General features: G+C 36.7%; 4 protein-coding genes across 4 annotated transcripts; 2 read left to right on the top strand and 2 right to left on the bottom strand.

Annotated features, from left to right (window-relative positions):
- The first annotated feature begins 1,369 nt into the window (after positions 1–1,369).
- Positions 1,370–12,096, top strand: LOC128859747 (ribonuclease Oy). Its single transcript, XM_054096803.1, has 2 exons — positions 1,370–2,009; positions 10,494–12,096. Exons 1-2 carry the CDS (start codon positions 1,936–1,938, stop codon positions 11,413–11,415), a joined length of 996 nt encoding a protein of 331 aa, XP_053952778.1. The 5' UTR covers positions 1,370–1,935; the 3' UTR covers positions 11,416–12,096.
- On the bottom strand, positions 6,488–8,926 carry LOC128859745 (serine protease inhibitor 28Dc). Its single transcript, XM_054096802.1, has 2 exons — positions 8,239–8,926; positions 6,488–8,150 (listed from the first exon to the last, which is right to left on the bottom strand). Exons 1-2 carry the CDS (start codon positions 8,799–8,801, stop codon positions 7,187–7,189), a joined length of 1,527 nt encoding a protein of 508 aa, XP_053952777.1. The 5' UTR covers positions 8,802–8,926; the 3' UTR covers positions 6,488–7,186.
- Positions 12,097–12,306: 210 nt separating the features above from the next.
- On the bottom strand, positions 12,307–13,688 carry LOC128859748 (UBX domain-containing protein 1). The gene is made up of 3 exons (XM_054096804.1): positions 13,521–13,688; positions 12,858–13,433; positions 12,307–12,792 (listed from the first exon to the last, which is right to left on the bottom strand). The coding sequence occupies exons 1-3, from the start codon at positions 13,568–13,570 to the stop codon at positions 12,462–12,464; spliced, it is 957 nt and encodes a 318-aa protein (XP_053952779.1). The 5' UTR covers positions 13,571–13,688; the 3' UTR covers positions 12,307–12,461.
- Positions 13,689–15,427: 1,739 nt separating this feature from the next.
- On the top strand, positions 15,428–18,940 carry LOC128859744 (probable ATP-dependent RNA helicase DDX20). The gene is made up of 4 exons (XM_054096801.1): positions 15,428–15,740; positions 15,795–17,410; positions 17,471–17,932; positions 17,994–18,940. Exons 1-4 carry the CDS (start codon positions 15,551–15,553, stop codon positions 18,771–18,773), a joined length of 3,048 nt encoding a protein of 1,015 aa, XP_053952776.1. The 5' UTR covers positions 15,428–15,550; the 3' UTR covers positions 18,774–18,940.
- Positions 18,941–27,395: the final 8,455 nt, after the last annotated feature.

The following is a 27,395-nucleotide window of genomic DNA, read 5'->3' as shown; positions in this document are numbered from 1 at the left end:
CGTACGGAGACATGACTACTTTCAAAAGTTTTTTAAGAATCTCACTATTTTTCTTGAGATTCCCTCATGCCAAGTGTAAGTATTTTTCTTCAAGATGCTCGACGAGGAGTAAAATTTTAGCAAGTTACTCATTCTAAAGGAAAACGGAAGAACAGGCATAAAAAGAATGTGCGTATGGCAGGTGAGCGCAGTTCTTGTACTATTTCGTTATTTTTTTGCATTATTATGTTACATTATTAAATACATATACATATAAGGTTTTTCAGTAAGAGCGCTTCAACTTTTGAACTTTTTTGAATAAAACACAAACGGTTTGACTTTTTTAACTAATTTTTTTTTTATTATCGAGTTTGAACATATACATTTAAGTATGAAATTCGATTTCTTTTGCATGACCACCGCGTGCACGTTTTACGAAGTCCAATCGTTGAACCCAATTTTCGACCACTCTTTTGCATAAATCGGCCGAAATTCTAGCAATTTCGCGTTCAATATTGGCTCTGAGCTCACAAATCGTCGTCGGCTTGTTACTGTAGACCAATGACTTCACATAACCCCAAAACGGGACGGCTTGTTAAATGGACCGTAAAATGGCCGTAATGCTCTTAAAGTAGCAGCAACAGAACGATTATTTTCATAAAAAATTTGCACGATTTGCAATCGTTGCTCAAGTGTGTAGCGTTCCATGATGAAATGTATACTAATGAAGTTTCCCTTTCGGAAAGAAGTTGAAGCGCACCTATTGAATAACCCTATATATCATGTTTTAATACAAAGATTTATCTAAAAGTAAACGGCGCCATGTCCATTTACACAAATTTTGCACAGTCATAATTTTTTACTACAATATCGTTTTTTTTTTAATTACCGATATTTGAAAATGGCGAGGCTATTTTCCGATTTCTTTGTTTTAATTTACCAACCTACCTTAGACCAATTTTACATAACTTTTACTTATGTTATCGGGTGCAAGGATATGCGTACAGGCAGGATGGCTCAATCAGTTCCTATAGTATGTAGAGTATTTTCTTACACATATAATAGTCTATATCTATATCAATTCTGAATCTATAGCAATATTATTGTCTATTTATATTAACACCCATTATAATACTGTACAAGCGTTTTCTCTTAGTCACCCCTTAAATGCGTAATTAGACCAATTCTCTTTGCACACTCATTGTCGTGTCTCTTTGGAAACGTCTTTTGTATTTTGTTTGTTTGTTGCTTAACTGAAGAATACCAAAAGCACCACAGTTGAGTAGAAAATGTACCTACTCGCGTAATGCCTCATTAGAGCACCACCAAGATGAAGCGAGAGAAGCAAGTACGTAACAGATATACATATGTACGTACATACGAACTTGTTTAACCAGAGAACGTGTATAACCTTAGTCATTTGTAAAAATTTGTTCATACAAATATCACACTAGTAATTTAATGCAATTGAAAAAAGTTACAGTCATTTCGACAATTTGCTGCGAAAAAATACGAAAAAGGTACAGCAAGCGCGTAGTGAAATTTAGTAAAATGAAAAAGGAAATACGAGAAATGGAAAATGGCCGGAAGACCATAGCTCTTAAAAAGCTGTGTGAACATTAAGAGAAGAACGCATTTATTAGTCCAATGACAATGGTTAAACTAAATCGACAACAAATAGTCGCATCAAAAAGAACGTGACAAAAATAAAAATAAGTTAAATAGACAAGTAAAAAGTCAAAATACAAAAAAAAAGAGAAGAGCTACTTTATTGAGCACAAATATAATAGATTGCCAAACAAGTGCCGAGCAGTGCTCAGCAGAAAACGAAATTTCAATAAAACACCTTGAAAATATAACCAAATTCAATAAGCAGACAAAGTGCGAATTAACTGGAAGTTATTAGGTAAAATAAAAATAAGGGTATCTTTCTCTGGTACCTTTATAATACCGAATATGGGAGAAAAACGAATATTATGGGCCACTTTCGGCATATTCATACTTGCCACACAATGGCTGACCGTGATTAGGTAAGTGACGATACTAACAACAAAACGATCGATAATAAAAAGAAGCAACCGAAAAGAGGTACTAAAACTAAAAACAAATAATGGATTAATGTCGGCATTTACAATCACAGTGTGAACATTTGCAAAATCAATTGGGTTAACAAGGAGGCAAATGTATGTACAGAAGAGGGTAGATGTATAGTGACCTCACAAAACTGAACAAATTGAATCACACTCATGTAATAAGCAAAAAATGTACACACATATATACGTACACCTATGTGCTTATAAAGGCATTATGAATAAATAGTAATGTCAGCAAATATTATGTGTACGCGTCTTTACAGTGCACATAGTGCCGCGAATAATATAACAATAAATGCTGCTAAATTCTTTTATAGAAGTAATATTAAGTGGCTACTCTACTATGTATGCATATACATATATGGAAAAATGGTAAAATAAGTGAATCCCTGCGGTCGCCGTAGTCGAATGGGTGATGCGTGACTACCATTCGGGAGTGCGTAGGTTCGAATCTCCGTGCCTGAATCACCAAAATGATAGAACGTTTTTCCTAATAGCGACTGCTTCTCGGCAGGCAATGCAAACTTCCGAGTGTATTTCTGACATGAAAAAGCTCTTCATAAAAAAATAATTGCCGTACGGAGTCGGCTTAAAATTGTAGGTCCCTCCATTTGTGAAACAACATCAATACGTACACCACAAGTACAAGGAGGAATTCAGCCAAACACCCAACAATGGTGTAAGCGCCAATTATACATATATACATATACATATATATGTATATATATACCACGTTGTTGTTATTGTAGCAACATAAACATTGCCCAGGCATGTTCGGGAATGCTGCTGGAGTGCCAATCCTTGGCCGGATATCATCACTCCTGTTTGTTCCGTAAAAACATGGAACCGACTGTGGGGAGAACGATTAAAAAATTTACCCTCTAGTACCTTAATAAAAATTCAATTATATTTTCAATGCAATTCAATACGCATGCGAACTTGCGAGTGACACTGTGCAAGCTCAAAATCTGGGCAAGGTCTTTGATAGTTGATCTTACATAATTGGTCATTTTTTAATTGAATGGGGGGGGCATGTTGTTAGATTGTCTTCACTTTTCGAAAAACGCTATTAGAAAATTTGCCTTAACGCCGCTGAAAATAGATAAAAATGGATGCCTAATCTGGAGGTGCTGAATAGACAATATTCATTCGTAATTTAACAGCCGATGAATAAAGACCAAGTCGTATGCTACAATATACATATATAAATAGCGTACGATGCAAAAAACAATTTGCAATTAATTTTAGTTTATTTTTTTTCTAATTTTCGTAGATTTTTTTCCAACAAACTTGCTTAAATTTTGCTTCTCATTAAATAACTTTCTCACAGCCTTTCTCGCTTCTTCACTGCGAGGAACTTACAACTCTCTCCCACTAAATCCACGGCGACCCTTTTCACCACCTGGTCAAAGGAGGTCAAGGTAAAAGTCGACGACACACAAATTCCGCCGGTTAACAACCCCAAAATATTGGGAGTCACCTTTGACAGCTTGCTCTCCTTCTCAGCGCATGCAACTAAAATACAGAATCGAAGCATACATTATGGATACTGTAGCAGGTTAAACTCCTACTTATCCAGAATCGACCTCGACATACTACACATACATATGTCCGGCATGTAAAGGCCCCCCGCACGACACTAACCGCCTTTTCACATGCCCCATCAAACCCACTCATCTAACACCCCTCTCCCTCTAGACCCAATCCGTCGAAACAGCATGTTTCCTGGGCCTACCCCTAGATGAGCTAGACGAAGACGACCGGTGATTACACTACACTGACAGGGTAAAGTTATTGCAACAACAACAGCAACAACCAAAAGCATTTCTTAGAAAAAAGTAAAAAATCCGAGCATAATGAAATTATAAACTGAAAATAATGTTTGCCCATTTTTTAGTAGACCGACCATTTCAATAATCGACGAGGAACGTTTTGTAAAAGAGTTATATAGGCTCAGTACAAATTTCTTTCCACGCGCTGACTTAAGTTGACCATAAGTTTTGCTCAAAAAATATTATATTTGGTTAAACGCAAAATTTGCATCTAGACTTAAGTGTCTACCTACATTTCTCAGATAATAAAGGTAAATATGGGCATCGATAGAATTTATTGACAGTAGTGGGTTTTGGGGACTTAGGCCACCTATTTTTCTTTTTTGACGTATACCCGCTTAAGCGAAATTTTTCAAAAAGGTTAACCAATCTAAATATCGGGTGTTTTCTTACCTGCATCATAACGGCAAATGTGTTGACATTTCATCATGAATCGTTTAACGCCAGAACAACGCTTCCAAATTATGGAAATTTACTTTGAAAAAAAAAAAAATAAACCTGTTCGCAAAGTTCATAGAGCGATTGTAGTGTTGAAAAGACACCGAAATGTAGCTTCGTCGTCGTCTCAACTTATTGGTCTTTGCTCTTCGACTATGTAGAAAATTTCAATACATTATAAAATACAGCTCGTACCAGACTTGAGGCCAAATGACCATCGTTTGCGTAGTAGTTTTGCTTAATGAACTCATTTACATTTATTATTAAGATTTCTTGGAAAAAATAGTCAAAAATTAGACTGATCGACTCGTAGCCGCGGCGGACATTTGCCGGATATCCTATTCAAAGAATAAATGCCATGAAATTATCTACTAGATTATAATAAAAGTAATTCATTCCAACAATATTTCTGTTCTGTATTGTCATTTTAAGTTCTCAAGCTCTTAGAAAAACATCCTTTACATACATATATAAGTCATGAAGAACTTATAAAATTCGAATTGTTCCATACTAAAAAAAAAAAAAATAATTGGCGCGTACACTTCTGTTAGGTGTTTGGCCGAGCTCCTCCTCCTATTTGTGGTGTGCGTCTTGACGTTGTTCCACAAATGGAGGGACCTACAGTTTCAAGCCGACTCCGAACGGCAGATATTTTTATGAGGAGCTTTTTCATGGCAGAAATTCACTCGGAGGTTTGCCCATGCCTGCCGAGGGGCGACCGCTATAAGAAAAATGTTTTTATTAATTTTGCTTTCACCGAGATTCGAACCAACGACCTCCCTGTGAATTCCGAATGGTAATCACGCACCAACGCATTCGGCTACGACGGCATTCCATACTATTCATTCATAAATAAATAGTAGTGCGCGTAAAAAAAAGTCCCTGCTTTACTCGTATTTTTAAACTAATAAAAAATACGTTACCGGGTATTAGTATTAGTATTGCTGCTACAACAACACCAACGTTAACGGGCAGTCGGCCATTTCCACGACAGTCGGTTCTACGTTACCGGAATGACTCAGACTTATATCTGGCTAAGGACTTGTCACTCCAGCACCATTCCACATACATATTATATATGGGGAATTTGTATGCTGCTACAACAACAACGTATCGTGCTTGCATTGGAAAATTATCAAAAAAATCAGTGATAAATTATTGAAATTATGGTTTGGCTTAGCGCCGTTTCACTGTACCTGTCATTGTTGGGCAATATGATTCTTTTTTATGACTCGTAAAGTAGAGTTTAAAAACAAAATTAACAAATCTCAGTTTCACGTGCATTCAATTCAGTAGCGTGATTCGCCGATAATCAGTAGAACACAGAACACACATACAGTTGCATATGTAGGTAAATATGTAAATAATAAGCCAGCGAACTTATCGCTTTCAAAATATCAACGACCGCTTGTGCTAAAAATGCTATTACGCATTGTTATTATAAAGAATTCTCGCAATGAGGCTTTTCAGGGTTTTCACCAGCAAAACCAATATATTTACATACATATATATGTACTCATATGTACATAAACATACACGCTCCATACATATCCATAGATGTATAAATAAATAGTTTACATTCCCTTTTGATAATGAGAATTATCAATCCTCAAATATGAGGAATCGGCGAGAATAGCAAAACAAGTTTTAGAATCATATTTAAATTACGTTTGTAAAAGTTGTTTACGCCATAATTCTATTGTTTATAACTATGAATATAGTCGAGGGAGGGACCTCAATTAAATGTTTTTATGCTGATAAAAATTTAGCTTCACAGTGACCAAGTGGCCAATGAGCGAATTGAGCTTCTGCATAGATTTCATGTGAAATCGATCTATAATTTTTGATCGTACCCTTCTTGCATAATTATACACATTTTTGTGTTGTGTGCCGCTGATTTAGCAGCAGTTTCTATGTACATACATACATATGTATGTTCATAACAAAAAAATCACAAACACACGAATTTACCGCTGTGAGTGATTAACAAAAAATATTAACTGCAATTGAATTGAAATTAAAAAATAAATATGGTTTTTTTTACGAAACCAAAAATATTAACAAAAACAAACTTGGCACATATTGGATCTCATTTTCTGCGGCTTATATGGATTTTTTTCCTTTTTTTAATTTAAACGAAACTCATTTAAATACATACGTTAAAAAGAACATCAAATTTTATTCTTCAAAAATGTTGGATAATGTAACTATGTATGTACATGTATTTTATTTTGCCGTAATAGAAAAAGAAAAACAAAAATAAAACAAAATTAAAAAAAAAATAATAATAATAAAATAAAAAAAATTAAAAGTATTTCATTAAAAGAAAATTTATATTTATTTATTTAGCGAGGCATAGTAAATTAAAAACTTTAAAGCTTGCGTTTTCGACATTCAGGTTTTTTTTGCAAAATATTACTTTCTTCCAGCAAAGTAGTTACGTATACACGTACAAATATCAGTCGAGCAAAAATATGGTATCAAAACAAAATAGAACAACACTTAGATATTTAGTATTTGTATAAACTTATAGACATGTTGTTTTAGAATCAAATTCCTTGTTCTTAGGCAAATGGATTTACTTTCAACTTAAACTTAAAATATTTTAAATTTGTTCAACTCTACTTTTGTTCGCAATAAAATATTACATTTAACAAGCTCATTTGTTTGTACATACAAATGTATATAAATATATCTCAGATGTGTTTAAACTCCTAAAAATATAGAGAAAGTTGTATCAACAGTAATATGGATGCTCTTAGTAGAGTAAATTGGCAGCAGTGGGCGTACCCACTTTTTGTGTGTTTTGTAGGTTTTAAAACTTATTTGTTCGAAATTTTAATTTTAACTGAAGATAGGTGAAGGAATATTAATGATGCCATAAAATAGCGGTAACTTCGTAGGATCGTGGCGAACTAATAGTATAAATGGTGTTTCAGCGCGAAATAGAACGTTTCCACCCGAGCGTTTAAGGTAAGTCACAGTTGCGGCTGCACCTTCTGTTCCTTTTTCATCAACCATAAAATCAACTTTGTGTACAATGTCCCCCACGAATAGATCCGATAGTAAATTATTACTTGCATTTCTATTGAAACTCCATTGCTCCAGCAGTTCTTCTGTCGAAGTATAGGGTGCACGCACAACCATTGCAGGGTTATCAGTGGGAAATGTTACACCACGCCTTGCACGTGGCCACGCTCTATTAGCTAAATCGCTTATAGGCGGAATAGTACCCCGATTTCTTGCAAATATATCTTTGATACCGAGTGCACGGAATACATATTTCATATTTATATTTTGGGTGAAATGCATTTTCGGCAATGCGAATATGGCATTTTGGTAAACCATTTTCGATATCATTGATTCAATTTCTTCCGAATCTAATTTATTTAATAGATTTCGTAATTTGCTACGACTCGAATTGTTGGGGTGTATTACATACATTGTGGTAAAGTTATTTATATACGGTATGCCGATTATTTTGCAATCATGCTCAACTGAAAAGTAGTAGGGATATGCACCTGCTGTAGCCATCATTTGGATTTTTATTGGAGGATTTTGCAAGCCGTCTGGATAGAAATTGTCGATTACTGTAGCGCCTTTAATAAAGGGATTTTCCCAAAAGCCTCTAAAATACAATGCGCTTGCGATTATTGCATTAGTATCTGAAGGTATGTTGTCTGTTATGATGCCGGCGATTTTTCCAAACGTACTTTTGTAAATCCAATCATTAATGTAGTCACGTGCTAAAGGTGTATTGAAATCCAATGGAATTACGTCACTCTTGTAAACTGAACTGATAACGTCCCTGAAATATTACATATAACGTACATCATACATATGTATATATAAATACACGCAAATTAAGTGAATTTACAAAGTAAAATATAACTTACCTATACATCGGATTCAATTCGTAGCCATTTTTAACAAAAAGTCCATTTACAATCTTTATAATGCTATTAACGGCAGTCCCATTTAGTTCGCTTACTTTGGGATTATCTCGAATACTGTACGCTACATTCGTGTTGCGCCAGTTGTCGCGATTACGTAACTGGAGAGAAACTGAATTGTCCTGCATTTCATGCATCATAGCTCCGAATTCGGCATGGAATGCGTTAGAGGCATCCCCCGTTGGTGGAACATCCAAACGCAAAGCATGTCTTAAATCTTCATAATGTTTACCTCGTGATCCCAACATTAACAAAGCCATAGAAGACATAATGCTTACAGGTGAAAAAATTGAGGTTTTCCCAATTTGCAAATCCTCATTCAATAGCACGCCAACATCATGTGCAAAATTCAAAACGCTTGAAGATACAAAATCCGCTCTTGCTTTGTTTACGTCATTTTTTGATGCCTTATTCGCAGAATTATTCTCCAAGTCATTTGCAGTACCGTTGGCGAAAATGCACCATTGTATGCAAATTGCTAGGACAAAACACCTTGAACTTATCATTGATACGAATATTCAATACAATACACAGTGCCTAATTGTTTATGAGTGAATTATGATCAAAACTTATATTCACGATGGGAAATTCCGGCTTAGTCAGAATTGGTGAGCTGTCAAACAGGTATTTATAGTTATCAACCAACGTGGCCACCTAAAGCAAAATATTGTTTTGCGTATTTCAAGTCGCGCTTAGGTGAATATGAAGCCAGATTATCGAAATAACGTTGTTAATTAATAAGATTACTTTTAATAATCAACTAAATAATAATACCACGAAGTAGAAGTAAAGATATGCATATTTTTGTTACAAAAAAACCGATTATGACTTTCGATGAAAATTTTTATACTAATTATAACGGAACTAAAAGTTGTATGCGCTAATTAAAAATTGAGTAGATATCGAATGTCAAAGATCAATATTGCACATTAAAACCGTAATATCTCTAAAGCTATATCAACCGTCAACCGCCAATTGCGTTATTGGAAAAGTAATTGAATATATTTTTTAATACATTCATATTTATATTACTTTAATTTAAATTCTATTCAAAAATTTACTCAAGACCTTAAAAAGTATATGCATCAAGAGAAAGTTGTTTTAATTATATTATCTATGATATACAGTTTTGTAAATAGTCAAGTAGTTTTCGAGATATTGAGGTTTTAAAATGCGTAAAGGTGACGTTTGATCTTCGATATATATATGTATATATCTAAGTTCTAACCTCGTTTTAGTGAAACGGTGCGTATTTTTTGTATATTTTTGTTCCAATAAAAAGATATTAATGGCAAAATATAAAACCCTCCCATAAAAAAAATAAAATTATAATAAAAGTAACGAGCGTTATATTGCCGGTACAAAGAAACATAAAACATGGCTTAAATGTCGTTTGATATATTAAATTTGAGTACTGTCACTTTGTTGGCATTAGATACGTCACAAATGCAAGTGTATGTGTTTTTTAACCTTTTTTCATTTTTCAAAGCTACTGCTCAGAGTCTGAAGTGAAGTACCGCTCTTTTCTATTTTTCGAAATTACAATTATTTAGAAGGTGGTGGTTATTTTCTGGTTTTATAAATTTTTAAACTTTCTGCAGTTGTTGTTGTTGCAGCAGAATACTAAAGTGACAGTCCTTGCCCGAATATAAATCCGGGTCGTTCCGGTACCGTAGAACCGACTGTCGTGGGAACGTGGGTGGTTAGTGTCGTGCGTGGTGCCTGCACATGCTGAACATATGTTTCGTATGTCGGGGTCAATTTTGGTTAGGTAGGAGTTTAACCTGCTACTGTGTCCTGAACGTTCAAACGCCCTTATGTGCACGTTAGGCTTTAGCAATAATAGTTACTTGAACAAAGCTATAATGCCCTAATACATTAATTGCACTGGGTATAATAATAACGGTACTAAACAAAGGGAAAATCTCAAAGTTTATATATATTTCTTAATTTCTCATTTGCTGCAAGATTCTTTTTAATAAATATGCAGAAATAACTACCAACTGTATACTTTTTTATACTGTGTAAAAAATTAATGGCGAGATTTGTTAACATTAACTCATTCGAAGAAAATATACTAAAACTATGACATGAGCAAAAATACTGTTTATAAAAAATAATTATATTATATTATATTATATTAGAATAAACCAATATTGGGTAAACTGTTTCTGAATAGTTTCAAATACTCGTTTCAGCTCCACAATTGACAAACACTCAGGGGAATCGTTCGATAATACGAAAACATCACATACCGATCAATACAACGACAGCGATCTTCTAAGTAATGAACTGACACCTTTATTTGATGATATTTCTGATGACGATTTGAGCACTGAGAGTGAGGAGAATAACATTGATTGGGATGTATTGATCTTTACTCAACAGTGGCCCGTCACCACGTGCTACCACTGGCGGGAAGAGGACAAGAATCACGCATGCATTTTGCCTAATAAGAAAGAATTTTGGACTATACATGGTGTGTGGCCAACAAAATTGGGTCATATGGGCCCCAGTTTTTGCAATAAAACTGCTGATTTTGACTTGGACCAGCTAGACCAGATCCTAACTAATCTAAAGACATATTGGCCAACAATTGACGGCGAGCAAAAATTAGGTTATTTTTGGAAGCACGAATGGTTAAAACATGGCACTTGTGCTGCATCATTGGAAGAGCTGGACAGCGAGTTGAAATATTTTAAACAGGGGTTAGCATGGCGCGAGCAGTTCTTAATGTCTAACATATTGGGAAATGCAGGTATACATCCGGATTCAAATAACACAGTAGTTGCTTTGCAAACAGCTCTATTAAAGATATTGGGAAAGAACCCATCCATACATTGTGTATATGACAACAAACGGGATGTGAGTTACCTCGAAGAAATACGTATTTGTTTTACTAAACAGTTCGAGCTTACCGACTGCGACGGAGTGCTGCCAGGCGATGCTGTTTCAATAAATTATCCGGGAGGAACAGTCATCACCAATTGTCATATATCAAAACCTATACACTATCCCAGCAATGTGCCGCCATTGCTAAGAAAGCGAGAAGAGCATTGGAAATTTCCTGTGGTAAATACTTACAAGTTATTACAGTTCATTATGTGGTTTACGCTGTAAAATGGGAACATTTCTTGGATCGGTTTACGTTTCACATCGACAAGGTCATCTTAAAACGAAAGATATTTCTTAAAAAGTAAATTATTGTAATTGGAAAACGAAAAGTATGCCTAAAAATTTATACATGACTTGATAAGTATTTAAGAATGTATGTATGTTCGTAGGTAGATGAGAGAAATTTACATATATTTTTAATAATGAAAATAGAAGTTTTTTAATGAAGGCAGAAAACTATTAAGATTTCCCACAATTTATATACATACATCATAAGGTAACGTACATATATATATTCGTATTATAGATAATTGAGAGGGACAAATGCTGTATCATGTTTAGTACATATTACCGACGCTATATTAGCAATCTTATATTGCCACAAAATAATGTAATGAATTATGTAAATTTTTTCTGTTTAACATTTTACTGTATAATGTAGGGTCCAATTATGTTCAATAAAAATAACATATAATAAAAAAACTAAAAGATCTTCATTTGAAACGCTGCAGCCAAAATTATCAAAAGTGTAATTGCTACTAGAAAACAAAATAGGAGAAGCTATCTGCTTTAGTAGTTTGTATTCTACTGAGCTTTTCGATTCCACAGAATACTGCGCATAAAACTTTATAATAAAAACCAGGCTCCACACTTTAATATGAACTTTCTAAGCCAGCCTATATACACTTCAGCTAAGACATTTTATGTAAAACAGAAGCAAAATGTCCAATATTCTTTTGTCACTTAGATAAATTTTTAATTTTTTTGAAATTCTTTTTTTCTTCTTTTAATTAAAGGAATATAAAGCAGGCAATTACAATGGTATGTATGACGTCGTATATACGTATATGCGAATATTCACCATATGCCTATGTTTCCATAGATAAGTCACCTGTGTGTTGTTTTATAATTATACTGGCTCTTTTATTTGAGCATGCCTCATTAATTCTACAATAAGTTGAATATAAAACGCTACATGAATTACAGCAGTAAATTTATGTCGACTCACACCCAAGTGAAGACTTATGAATTTCCCATACCAAGAGATTGCTTTATTTGGTCATAATGAGCACAGCAGACGGCACCAAACCGAGAACATCTAGAGGTTTTTCGAAATCTTCGCCTGTGAAGACCTTTCGTGGAAATGTCGTCATTAAATTAAAAGGTGTTTCTTCGCCGGTTTTCAACTGGATAAAAACGCGTACGGCGGACAACTGTTCTTTCACGTTGAATGTTTCAGTAAGTGTGGAACCATCTCGCAAACGAACTTGTATGCGAGTTTGAGTGTAATCTTTTGGCGCTGATCGGGCAGTGGTTGTTGATGTCGCAGCCGGCAAAGTGGGGGAAGTAGCCGGCGAAGGTTGTTCAGTTTGATTTTGCTCCCTAAATTTAAAGAGGTATTTATTACTTGTATGGTTTTGGAATATATGTGCGCTTGAATAAAATACCTTGCTTTGCGAGCAGCTTTGTCCGCCTCAATTTGAGATCGAACTCGTTCTCTTGCTGCTTTTTCCTCAGCTTTCTCGCGCTTACGTTGATCCACAATTTTCTTCATTTCTAGCTCTTCCATACGTTTCCGTGCTTCGGTCATATCCTTCCCTGATTTTATGCGATTTTTCTCTCGCTCCAATGCATCGGCTTTTTCGCGTTCTTCACGTTCTCGCCGCTTTTGCTTTAACTTTTCCTCAATCAAAGCGAGTTGGGCTTTCTTCTCCTCTTCAGTAAGTGGCTTTTTCTCTTCTGTCGATTCTGAGAAATTGCTATGTCCTGTCTTAGCCGCATGAAATTCTACTTCCGTTTGATCTTTGCACAGTTTTCCACAATCGTCACATTTTAACGACTTCGCTTCAGCTCCAGCCGATGTGGAGGGATCAACATTATCACCCACGGCACCACTGTTATCAACCGCGACTGCTGTGACTGCCGCGGCTGGCTCTACTGGAATATCTTCATCAGCATGAGCCAACAACCATTCCATAGCCGGCTCTACACCCTTGTTATTAGTCACTTTCATGGCATATTCCCTGTGGCGAAAAATTTAGGCAAATTAAAAGAACTTTATGTATATAATGTTGTATGACAAAGCCGGATCTATTTTAAAGCATACTTACGCCTTTTCCTTAGCAAATCCCATATCAACAAGAGTTTGTATATCCCCCATAATGTTGTTATAAATTGGTACTGTTGATAAGCCTTTATATCCGAACAAACTTAATATTTCTTTAAAATACTTGCGTTTTTAGCAAAAAATGTAATATAATGTTTTAATCATTGCCATAGTTGCCAGATCAAAAAAAAGGTACATAACTTGTTCGCGAACATTTGTAATAATAATGAATATAACAAGTATATGTGAGATCAGATAAACATTAATAACTCATGATGTACGGAATACAAAGGTGGCATTTATCTTCTACTAATATAAATGTTAATTTTGAGTTAATTTGATAGAATCGATGAGCTTGTGACGTCACACTTGTGCAATTTACTTTTTGTTTGTTCAAATGCTTCATTCCTGCATTCCTGTGACGCCACACCTCGAGTTCTGCCATCATTGAGATGCGCTGTGAAATTCTTTTTATATACATTTTCTTGTAAATCAAGTACTAATTTTATTATGACTTTGTCATCGGCATATATTTTAGCTTAACTTATGTTTTATGTAATTTTATCCGACACAAGATAGCCGTATCATAAAAAAGTTGACTACTGAGAATGGGTTTTATAAAAATAAATATTTATTTCAGAAGTTATGTCAAAGAATATTTAGCTTTTAGTATGTTAAATGACGGCGGCGATTTCTGTTCAAGGATCGATCACGAATGTAACTTCTTTGATTTATGCGTCCTTTGGTTGTCTCACTTTTAAATGCATACTTAAGTTTATTTGCACTTACATACATTGCTGTTCAGGACAGTTTCGAGACCCACTGGATAAATGAAATATGAACGTTTAGAAATAATTTTTCTGTAATAGCGATTGCTTCTCGGCAGAGAATGACAACTTTCTGAGTATATAGGTATGTACCATGAAACCACCAATCACGAAAATCACCTCTATAAAACTTTAGGCCCTTGTATTTGTTTCTGAGGGTACCCAGTAGAAATTTAAATAAACAAGTTTGCTGAAATAACTAATAATGAATAACAATGAAATTCGTAGCCGAATGGATTGGAGCGTAACTACCATTCGGAAAGCCGTAGGTTCAAAACTCGTTGCATGGATATCAAATAATAGAAAAAGTTGTTTCTAATAGCGGTCGCCCTCGGCAAGCAATGGCGAACCTCCGAGTGCATTTCTTCCACGAAAAAGCCCCACATAAAAACCATTTGCCGCTCGGAGTTGGCTTAGAACAAAATGTCTAAATGACATTTTTCATCTGCCAATGAACTAAAGATGTTTGAAAGATGAGCTGCCGTTAAGCTGCTAACCAAAACATAAACCAGCAACTGATATCAGTGAAAATAATCAAACAACTTTTGTTTCGCAAAAGTTTTACAAGTTTACAAAGGGTTTGTTTTCAATAAGAGAAAAATTGGGCCGAGATTCACTTTATAATTTAATTTATGTTAGACGATTTAATTATTTTACCTATACAGCTTAGCTGCCACAAACCGCATAATAATAAAGTAGAAAACGCATTAAAGGATTTGATTAAAATTATTTCAATTCTTCTGCTGAGCAACCGCATCTCTTCTCTCACTTTTAATAGCAATGGTGTATCGCGGTAACCGATCTTTTACTTACTCGTATTATGGAATTGAATTAAACTTTTAGCAAAAACATACTGCATTCCATAGATAAGCAATCAAACCGGTAGGTTAAATAACCAAGTGATGGGGTGGTAATTAATACTTAATTGATGGCAGAGAATGTTGATTTACAATTTTTTTAAACCATTTGAACTAACTTAATGCCAGCTAAACAGAGCCGCAGTTGTTACAGAATATGTTCAAAAAAATTATTAGATGGCAATGCCTATGTAAGCTATAGTATCAAAATGCAACGCAGTGAACAGCTGATTTTATTTGCAATGTTTGGCGCAAGGCCATCTAAATGTTGGGTTGACGAATAAATTAGTAGCCGGGTCTTATTTGCCAGCATTCTCAAATAAAGTGAAAATTTGTGTGAGGTAAAAAATATGGAAGGAGAATGTGTTGCGCACAGCCTGGACGGCAAAGAACGAACAGAGGACATACAACTTAAAGAATTATCACCCTTTAGTAAAATGCTTTTGTCAGAATCGATACGCAAAGGATTGCAGAAAACGGGATTTATATATCCCACAGCTATTCAAGCTATGTCAATTCCGATGGGAAAATCTGGACAAGGTAAATAAAAATTGCCTGATTGAATATAATGAATTCATATTCGCTCTTTGCTAGATTTACTTATACAGTCGAAGTCCGGTACAGGGAAAACGCTTATATTTTGCGTGATAATACTGGAAGCTTATCGAGCGGATTTGTCAGAACCACAATCTTTGATTGTGGCACCAACACGTGAAATAGCCGTTCAAATCGAAATGGTACTGAATCAAATTGGGAGTTGCTGTAATGGGTTCCGAGCTGTCAGTGTCATCGGGGGTTTAGATGTAGCTGAGGATAGAAAGCGGTTGCAAGGTGCTAAAGCAGTCGTGGGCACTCCAGGCCGGTTGCTACATTTGATCCAAAACAATGTTCTTAATACCTCAAAGATGCGTTTGTTGGTGCTGGATGAAGCTGATAAAATGTATACTCAATCTTTTAGGCAAGATCTGCGACGTATTCAAAATGCTCTGCCGGCAAAGCGACAGACCGTAGCTTGCAGCGCTACATTCTGTGATGGTTTAGACGTCGAGTTGGCCAAGATAATGCGCAATCCCCTATTGATTTCCACTGAGGAAAGAGCTACTCTGCTGATTGGAATAAAACAATTTGTCTATGAACTTCCTGATCAAAAAACGAGTATACTTGAAATGCAGTCAAAGTTAGAAGGTCTTCGATTTATATTTGGACGCATAGCATTCAAACAATGTTTGATATTTGCTGGCTCACAGTCACGAGCTAATTCTTATTGCAATTATTTGGAAAAAGAGGGTTGGCCTTGTGAATTAATTTCTGGAGCACAGGACCAGAAAACGCGGCTGGAAATGTTTCACAAATTTCGGGAATTCAAATCAAGAGTTATAATTACTACTGATCTTATGTCACGCGGCGTAGACTCGGAGCATGTGAACTTGGTTATCAATCTGGAATTACCAACAGATATGGTTACTTATTTGCATCGTATTGGACGTGCCGGACGTTTTGGCTCACATGGCATTGCTATTAATTTCGTTGCTACTGAGAAAGAACGTTGCATACTCTCCCGTCTTATTTCCCGAATTGGCAATGGTATGAGTGTATTAAAATTCCCCCAGAAGCAATTATTTCAGGAGGGCGAAGTGGACTTTTGGGACTTTACAAATTTAGAAAAAGATAAGGAATACTTTGGTCAATTTGGATGCGAGCCATTAGCACCACTAGCTTCGCAGGATCGTAGTTCATTTTCCGATACACAAGAGTATATAGAGAATCAAACTGATAATTTTTTGAACTCGAGCTCATCAATCGATACAAATACCTTTCGCGTAGACTCTAAAGATAGTGCACTAAATATACAGGAAAACTTATTGGAACGTCCGGAATATAATCAGCAAGCACTCTCTCCTTCACATAAGTTAACCATAGATTCACGACAGGGCTCTTCACAGCAACTGCCGTCTTCAAATACTATTGATGATGCTAGTAGTATTGCCGCAGACAGTCTTCGTAGTAGCCAGCAAGATATATCTCGATACCAATCTGTGCTAATGCAAAAAGCCGCAATTCCTACGTTATTTGAATTCCTTGTCGATCCGAATAGCAGCGAAAGCAAAATGGACGCTAAGGAAGGTGAAACTAAAAAGAAGCCCCAATTAGATTTGTTTGACGACTACAAGAGAACAGTTCTTACCAATTCAAATAGTTCCTTGAAAGAGGTAAGTTCAATTCGTAGACTTATTTTCATTTGACAATTTTCAACGTACCATTTTCTGCAGACTGAAGAGAAAAATATGGAAATACCGGTCATATCCCACAAAATAGCTACTTATAAATCTATGCTTATCGACCAGCCAGTTCCGTCTAAGTTAGTCGAAAGTAAACATGATATATACTCCGACTACGCTAATTTTAATACCGAGGAAAACTCTAGTAGTTTGAGTCAAGAAACTGGTTCCAACAAAATTGATGAAGGGACTTTTATATTATCGGTTGCAACTCCTTCAAAAGTACAGGATTCTATTGAAGAATTCGTCAATACTACGACAACTAGTGATTTGAAAAATTCTCGATCTATATCTGACAGCCTAGAAGTTTCTAAAGTAAAGCATTTTACCTCACCAGCTCATAATCAAACGAACAATGCAATACCTGACGTTATCCCCGCTTGTCAACGGCTTATGGGTATGCCGTATAATTCTCAACAATATCATAATTTATCAGTCAATATTGGCGCACACGTAAGTCTTTAAAAGCAATGCAAAAATCAATCGTTTATTAAGAATTGATATACTTTTGTAGATTGAAATTCCGCCTCATCAACCATCGCCTGCGAATTCTCCGGCTCTAAACGATTCCATTGTACATTCCCAAGACGAAGATCATTCTCCCTCTATTAGTGGCAGTGCTTCCTTAAATTCGCGATCAAATTCAGAACGTGGAGGTAGTAGTGGTTTTGACGAACACAATACTACTAGCGTTTCTTCTGGAATTGTGACATCTGATACGGAACCAGAACGCTATGTTGAAAATGGGTATTATTCTTCCCCAGACACTGAAACAGCTTCAAGTTACGAAGTTGATCCAGAATTGTTATTTCCATATGCGGAAACATATGAGGAATCTGGAGAAGAAGAGGAAGATGAAGAGGACGATAATGAGGTTAATGTGGAAGTTGAAGTAGAAAGTGATGAAGCTGGAGATGAAAATGACGAATTAGATGATGGCGACGACAAAGAACGAAATGACAGCGAACATTGTAACGAACAAACACCAAACACAGTTAGTACGGAAAGTGGAACTGCAACAAACAAAGATAATGAGGAAAATAGATCACAAGAAAAGAATAGTGCGAAAGCAAGCATTAAGCCAACGCATTCTAGGGGTCGTGGCAAAAAAACGCATTCACAAAAAGCCAGAGAAGCACAAAACGATACGCATTCGTCGCAGTGTAGTGCCTATGGCAGCAACTACGAAGCAGCATATGCTTTGTGGATGGAAATGTACCGGACACAGTTAAAACAAATAAATGATTATGTACAAATGACACTTGAAGCAGGAACGTCGAGAAATGAAAAGTAATTGCTTTATATGTATGCAAGCTTTTCTTTTTCTAGTAGCTACATATAAGTACAATATGAGATTAGCTCTTAAATTTAATGTTTATTTTATTCAAGTATTTCATGAAATGAATTAAATTTTTGTTTTCTTGCAATTGAAATGAATTAAAAAATCGATACAATTAGAAACGAGTGTTTGCTCTTCAGTACATATGTACATACTATATTAGAGTTAACTACAGTCGATTCTCGTTAATTCAAACCTACGATATTTCGCACCTCTCATTAATTCAAAGTTATCACGAGTCCCCTACAAAATATCTTTATATTTCGAATTATGTTCATACATTTTTATGCACTCGGTAATTCGAACGAAAAAATTGCTACGACGCGGTGATTCCAACTCATATAGTCAAACTCTCGACAATCCAAATTTGCAAAGTTTCTTGGTGTGTTAGTAAGAACTTTGAATTTTGGGACTCCCCTGAAAATACCTTTACTGTGTGTGGTCGCGTGTTACGCATAAAACATAGGCACATTTTGACGCACGCTTCCCCACGAATCGTTTCGTTGGTATACAGATTAAAAAAATGTATTAAATATGAGTCTTAAAAAGTATAAATGTTTAGCGATTGCTGAAAAGAAGAAATTAATTGAAGAAGTAGAAGGAGGTGAGAAGAAAAGCGATACGAGTTTTTCTGACTATGTTCAAGTGGATGAAGATGTTACTGTCTCGTGATCACTAACTGATGGCGAAATTATATCTGCGATAGATACGAATGAAAAGAGCAGCGGTGAAGATGAAGACGATACATCAGAACCTTTGACAGAGGTCCGGCATGTGAAGACACCCCGCACGAAACTAACCACCTTTTCACATGCCCCATCAAACTCACTCATCTAACACCCCTCCCCTCTGGACCCAACCTGTCGAAACAGCTAGTTAGATGAGCTAGACGAAGACGACCGGTGATTACACTACACTGAGAGGGCAAAGTTACCGCTACAACAACAACAACAGAGGTGTCAGTTAAGGTAGCAAGAGCCTCATTCGATAACTTACAAAGCTTTTGTCTACAAAATGAAGCTGATGAAAGAGCATATCATGCACTTTTTTGACGTGATAACGTCTTATAATTCGAGTTAGCCGTCTGCACGCACGAAAAAATGTGTCGTTACCTTGCTCATTCGTCGTTACCTTGCGCATTTGTCGTTACCTTGCTCATTCGTCGTTACCTTGCTCATTGTCGTTACTTTATTGGTCGTATTAAGCATTGCTGCATTATTATCTTGACTCCAGACGATATGTGACGTGAATGTCATACCCTTTAAATGAAAAGAATGCGCTTGGAGGCCGCATAAACTAACTGAATGAACTGCAAGCGAGAGCGCGGAACGAACGACAAAGAGCACAATCGGTCCCCGCGTTCGGCAACGTTCGACATCTGGCTCTGTCCTACTTGAGTGAGCATATATATGTATGTATATGTATGTATATGCGCATTTGTATATAAATACACTTACTTGTATTTGCATATGCCTTCTTCCTGCGTGCATGGTAATGAACCTATTCTCTGTTGAGAATAAACGATGATAGGAAAAATAGGAAATGAAAGGGAGTGTTTCAAGTGTAATGTGTCTTGAGAAAGTCAAATCGATGATGATGCCTCTAAGTGTTGTTGACTTATTAACGTCTGATGCACAATCGAAACTGAAGATATCTTTCATGAATTTGATAAATGTTTCGTCATTTTTCACGTTTGTGTAAATGTAACTTGACCATTTACCTCCTCCTCTATATCCATACAAAATATCTATCAAACAAATAAAATTAAAATTTTGTTTTGAAAATTGCAACCCTTACATCAGTATTTTCTTATGAGGTTGTCACGTTAAACTATCGTCAGTAAACCGACTTTACAGACAACCTCTTTTTTCCTTAAAAAAATTATAAATGAGCTCATTTAAAATATTAATTAGTTTACATTATGAATATGTAGAACATTAGCAGTTAAATAAAAACAATTGATAATTCGAAGTTTTATTTATTTTCCCTCAAAACTTGCAAACCACTTAATATAATATTTCAAGCACTCGACAATTCGTAATATTTTTAGAGCCCCACGAATTTCGAATTAACGAGAGTCGACTGTAATTATATTTTGTGTTTTCATTTGACATTTAATTTCAATGGCGTTCAGTGCTTTTTTAATGATGACGCCGATATTTGGAGGGGGGATAAAACTGTAGATCGTTGTGGAACAACAAGGACCGAGGAGGAGCTCAGACAAACATCCAATAAAGAATGCATGCGCCAATGATATATTTATTTAAATGTATCGGGTGTTTTCCAGATGCATTAGCACTATCGATATCGATAACTATGGTTTCACAGCTGAGAATGGCAAACCGTTTTGACATTTCTGTTCGGTAAGATCCGGATAAAAATAAGTAAATCTGACGCAACAGGTCTTACTGGAATTGCTGCCAAATCCAAACTAGCCCATGAATCAGTCTGAAATTTGTTTTGTCGTCATTTGATAGATGGCAGCACACGATGCTGACACCAACAACGCCCTCTTTCATCAAACATGGGTACTTATTGAACCCCATCGTATGCACATATAATGCGCTTTTGAATTAATGTTGTTTTTCGTGCCTTTGGGATATCATCGGGGAGTTATGGGAAATGATATCAATATCGAGCAATCATCAGTTTTAAAGATCAATGAAATTCCTTCTGGTGTCGCAAAACGTTTTCCTGCAGAGTCTTTCTCTTGAGTATTCCTTTTCTCTACGTTTAATACGTGTCGCGATATAAAGGGGTTTCCTATAACAGGTGTTATATTGAATAGTCTGCTATTTCGGTAGATGTCACTTCTGAAGCTGTCATTTTTTGATATTTGACAAGTAGAAACTACGCCATTAATAAAAATGGATCGATACTCGCATTGAAATTATTGAAATTCACTATAAAAATGGTGAAAATTTGGCAGAAATGGTTCGCAAAACTTGAACATTTTGGGTCATCGTGAAGCACCTTGTCGGACCGAATACAGAAATGTGTGAAAAAATTCGAGCTGTTGGGACAGGTTAGTGATGTGAATAATAAAACCCGTGCACGTCGCTTAAGAACAGCCGAAAATATTGCTGTTGTAGCCGAAAGTGTTGAAGAAAACCCAGATTTGTCCATTCCTCGTCGTTGTTTGGAATTAGGCATTCCACAAACGTCATTACACCGTATTTTGCATAAAAATTCGGGTCTTAAGGCTTATAAAGTCCAGTTAACACAAGAACTCAAGCCGGCCAATCATCAACAACGTCGTGTCTTTGCTGATTGGGTCGTTGAAGTGCGTGAAAATGATCCGGAATTCCATTGAAAAATCATCTTGAGTGTTGAGGCCCATTTCCACCCCGTTGGCTTCGTCAACAAGCAAAATTGTCGGACCAGGCTCTCAGAAAATCCAAGAGTTATTGTTGAAAAGCCTCTCTGTCCTCATCGTTTGACTGTTTGGTGCGGTTTATGGTTCGGCGGAGTCATTGAACCTTACTTTTTAGAAAATGAGGCAGGAGTAACAGTTAAGGTAAATGAATTGCGCTATTGAGAGATGATTAACGATTTTTCATGGCCGGAATTGAATGATATTGACCTGGACAACGTTTATTTTCAACAAGACGGCGTTATGTGCCACACAACCAACGAAATCATTGATCTTTTATCAAAATAACCCCTCTTATTGGAAAACCCTTTACAATAGAACGGGCATGATTAGAGATACACAGATTCGAAATCAATGTCAAGAGTTATATCGTCCTATTGTAAAGTATTTTCGTCAACATAAGAAAATAAGTCAAAATTATCATACATTTTCTGACGAAGGGTAATTTCATATCGGCTGCTGATTCTGGGGATCGAAACCCCCACACGTGACCGTCGAGAAGACAACGTATTTCCAGAGAGTGACAATTTGGTACGGATTTTAGAGCCCTGACATCATAGCCCACTTTACTTTGGAAATGCTGTTGGAAACCCGATTTCGGTCAGCGAAAAGCGTTGCAGAGATATGAGAAAAAAATTTGTTTTTGCCAGAAATTGAAGACATGCACTTGGATATTATTTGGATTCTGAAGGATGGGACCCCATGCCACAATCGAGCTTTTGAAACCCCGGTATGGCATTAGTGTTATCAGCTATTTCGGCGTTATCAACTGACAACATCCGAGCTGCCATTTGAAACCGTGCGACTTACTTTGTGAAGTGCCGTGAAGCACCGATATTATGCAAACAATTCATTAACGATTCACCCCTTGAAGCGAATATCGAATAAGCCTTTCGTGAGAAAGAGGCAGCAGCCGTCACCAAGGCCTTGGAAAAATGGGTAAACAGGATGCGCTACTAAGAAGCAGATCAGGTAGCCCCATTAATGGACTTCCCATAAATAATGGGAATGTTTGCACTTTCGAATAAACTAATAATATATCGCAGAAAAAAATATTTTTGTTAATTTTTTTGAATTTTTAAAAAGAATACTTGTAAGTCGAAGTCGTTCCGGCAACGTCGAATCGAACGTTTGGGGAATGATGATAAACTGGTAGTTTGATATCTTTGCGTTCTTTGAGGTTTTTGGTGGAGCGGGAAAGTGTTAAACACGTAAATACTCCAATTTTGTTTATAATTTAACAAAAACTTGAATCAGTGTGCAACAATTGGCCGAAAGCTTATAATCTGCTGGGGCTGATATTCCTCCAGTTACAATTTCCCATACCTATTCCTTGCAGCGCATTTTCAGAACAAGCTCGGTAATGTTAAAAATTGGCAACTTTGTAAATATTCTAAGCCTGAACGAACATTTTGTTCCCCTCTTTCTCGCTCTCTAAATCTCGCTGACATTTAAGTATTTTTAATAAATAATCCCATAAATCGTATTTATTAGGTTGGGGAATAAGTTCGTGGCGTTTTTACCGAAGACTTTTATTTAAACAAAAAATAAAAATTATAATATATCAATAAGTTAATCAATTATATATTCGCTTTTGCTGTTTACAACCTCTTCCCACCTCTCGACCAATTTGTTGATGGCGTTCCTCCAAGAATCGCCTGGTCTTGTGTCAATGAAATTGTTGTGCCAGTTTTTAAGGAATTCTTTCTTATCGAAGGTAATGCCCTTCATATGGCTGGGCAGGGATCGGAAAAGATGGTAATGGGTCGGTGCAAGGTCCGGAGAATACGGCGGATGCTGAAGGACCTCTCATTCGAGCTCTTGGAGTGCGGCTTTGACGACTTGTACAACATGGGGCCTAGCGTTGTCGTGAAGGAGTATGGTTTGACCATGTCGATCAGGTATTTTCAGTCGAACAGCCTCATTCACGTGATGTAGCTGGGCAATGTAGATCTCCTTGTTAATGGTGGCATTCTTTTCGAGCATGTCGCAGTGCACCATGCCCTCCTTGTCCCACCAAACACATATCATGTTCCTCTTTGCATGAAGATCCGGCTCGACTCTCGGTTTTGTCGTCTATCCTGGGGCCACCCACTCCTCTCTTTGCTTCATTTTGATGTATAGACACCATTTCTTATCTCCTGTGACTATTCGGAACAAAAAACGCTGTTGATGACCGCTCGATGGGGGACGAGGTGCTGAAAAAAAATTTGAAGGCTCCTTTTTTTTTTTTGGTGAGCTCGTGAAGCACACAGGCTCCCAATTTTTCGGTAAATCCCATTGAATGAAGGTGATTGAGAATCGTTTTATGATCGCAGCTCAAATTTCCATTTGTGTCACAAATTTATATACTCGTACATACCTCATATATTTATATACGCATGCACACTGACAATGTCGATAAAAGTTTTATCAGAAATTAGTCGATCGATGTTTAGTTGAAATGTAGATTTCTATCAGCGGACATTGTTGCCACTACTAAAACGACATATGCAGTGGCTATCAGTTAGAAATATCAAACAGGCCAATACAGATTGGTCTGACAGTGCGTGTGCGCAGGAGTACCACATACGCACCCGCAACTGAGGCGGCACCCTGCACCAACCATAGCAGTACAGTGAGTGCAATTAATTCATTGTACAGATCCAAAGCAAAAACACCAATGCACTCATACCAACACACGTCTAGAGCCTGTGAGAAAAATGGGACGAAGAGGAGAGTTTTTACTTGTATTTCTGCTAATGGTTGCGTCGATCTGGCCTCGGTAGTGTAACTTCGACAATGTAAATTGAAGCCATAATGGAAAACCAGTAATATTTTATAATAATAAATAATATTTTTATTTTAATTTTATACCGTATCTGTAAGGATTTTCTGGATTCTGCTTCACAGCTTTTTATATATTTGTAAAACATAAAGTTTTTGTTGAAGTGGTTGAATATTTCTACTGAAATAATCCTAATTAGCGACCAGAACCGACTACCATTGTTTTCGTATAATGATGTCTTGTGTGTTTTTGTTTTTTAAGTCAGATCCATTTTGTGAGATTCAAGTATAGCAGCAAATTCTTTATCTCGATGTCTCAGATCTCATTAATTTGCTGTAAGGAAGGCTTACCGAAAGAGCGAAGTCTTGCCCTAGTTAGTCCTGACATTTACATATGTAAATAGTGGAAAAGACTTTCCTTCAACCCTTCTGCTATGACGGCCATGCTTTTCTTGTTGTAGTACATATAGTTCATTGCTTCTACCTTCTTTCGGCTAAAGCATGATCGTGTGAAGCAATGGATGTTTTTATTGTGTTTAGTGGGGTGGCGACTGCCGCCACCTCTGCTATGTCTAGAGCCGAACCTTTTCTTGCTAGCTCATCCGCTATCCATATCAAGCCAACGACTAAGCAATTCTAGTTCCTCTCTACACTGTAAGACTAGTTTAGATGATGTGGAATTGAAATCTAAGGCCTTGATAGCTGCTCGACTGTCTGAAAAGATAGCTACTCTTGCTCCAACTTCCTTGTAGAGTTTTAGTGATTTTCATGCTTCTCTGATCGCTAATAGTTCTACCTGGAACACGTTGGCGTAGTCAGGAAGTCGAATTGACTGAGATAGTTTGAGCGGCTCCGAATGGAAGCCAGCTCCCACACCACAGTTCATCTTAGAACCGTCAGTGTAGATTTCAATATCGTATTTTTTAATCATCTTCCCTTTGCCCCATTCGGACCTCGGTGGAAAACGTACCGTAAAGACTTTCTTGAAGTTGAGGTCGGGGACTGTGTAGTTTGATTTGTTTTTGAGCAATGAGGGTCCCTGTAGGAGGATCTTGCTGTGACCGTACGATCTTGTTGTCCAGCTTCCTATATCTCTGATTCTCACCGCGCTGCAAGTAGCAACCGTTTTTATATGTAAGTCTTGTGGTAATGTCTTAGTATATTAAGCGCTTCAGTGGGACTGGTGCTAAGCGCTCCTGTTGTTAAGATACACGCTGTCCTTTGTATCTTGTTCAGCTTATTTTTGTTGTATTTCTTTTCTATTGCGGGCCACCAGACTAGTGCCGCATATGTTAGTACGGGCCTTACAATCGCTGTGTAGGACCAATTGTATAGTTTTGGTTGCAGACCCTATTTTTTACTCAACATCCTCTTACACATGTAAAGTGTTATATTCGCTTTCTTTAACCTGTACTCTACGTTGGACCTCCAGCTGAGTTTGGGATCTAAGATGACACCTAAGTATTTTGCCCGTTGGGTTAGCATAAGACTCACGTCGTTTAATTTTGGGAGATTCAAGTTTGGTATCTTAGTTCAGTTCAGTTTTGCTCAGGTTTACACTTAAACCACAGTCTGTGGCCCAATTGCTGGCCATAAAAGATAAAAGTTTATTTCATTAATTATTACAAAGAAGACAAGTTCGGATTTTATTCTTTTTTTTTGTAATTATTTCTTCTAAATGTTCACCGTTACGTCGGTCTCTTACACTCTTGAAATCTGGTCCGCGTACTTCGTGCCATTCACTGGAGAAGTTATGTCAGGATGCCACTAATCTCGCGACCGATATTTTCTTTTAGTACTGAAATGATCACTAGGTATGTTTCACAGATTTTACTTTTGAGGTACCCATACAGAAAAAAGTCCATAGGGGACCGAAAAGGTTATCAGTTTGCTTGGGAAGAATTCACGCAGTATCGCCAGAGTCTTTTTGGCCGTGTTTGCGGCTTGGCGCCATCTTCTTCAAACCATGTGTATGTACTAAAGGAAACATCTTCTCTCATTGTTGGCAGAAAATAATCGTTCAGCATCCGCCGATAAGAGACGTGGTTTCCAGAAACTGCTTGCCCTCGACGATTAAGAAAAAATACTATGGTACAATTACTTCGCCTGATAGTACAAACCAAATTGTCACTTTGTCTGAAGTGGCTGTTAATGTTTAATAGTGAGTTCCGTGCTTAAGGTTATCAATAACGCAATTTGGCTTATTTACATTTCCATCTAAAAGAAAATGGGCTTGGTCACTCCAAAATATAGTGTTAACTGCACAAAATCGCTCCAACATTGCCTCGCACAAATTTTTAAGCAAACTGCAATGGTTAGGCTTAAGCGCTTGTGCGATACGAATTTTGAAGGGGAAGTTTAAGATTCTTCCTCTATATTTCATGTACATCAGTTTTTGGAAGTCAATAGACAGCCACTCTCTTGCCCTTGGACTGACG

The sequence above is a fragment of the Anastrepha ludens genome, chromosome 4, assembly GCF_028408465.1.
Source record: "Anastrepha ludens isolate Willacy chromosome 4, idAnaLude1.1, whole genome shotgun sequence".
In the NCBI taxonomy this organism is placed as follows: Eukaryota; Metazoa; Arthropoda; class Insecta; order Diptera; family Tephritidae; genus Anastrepha; species Anastrepha ludens.
This window is presented reverse-complemented; position numbering and strand designations above follow the sequence as displayed.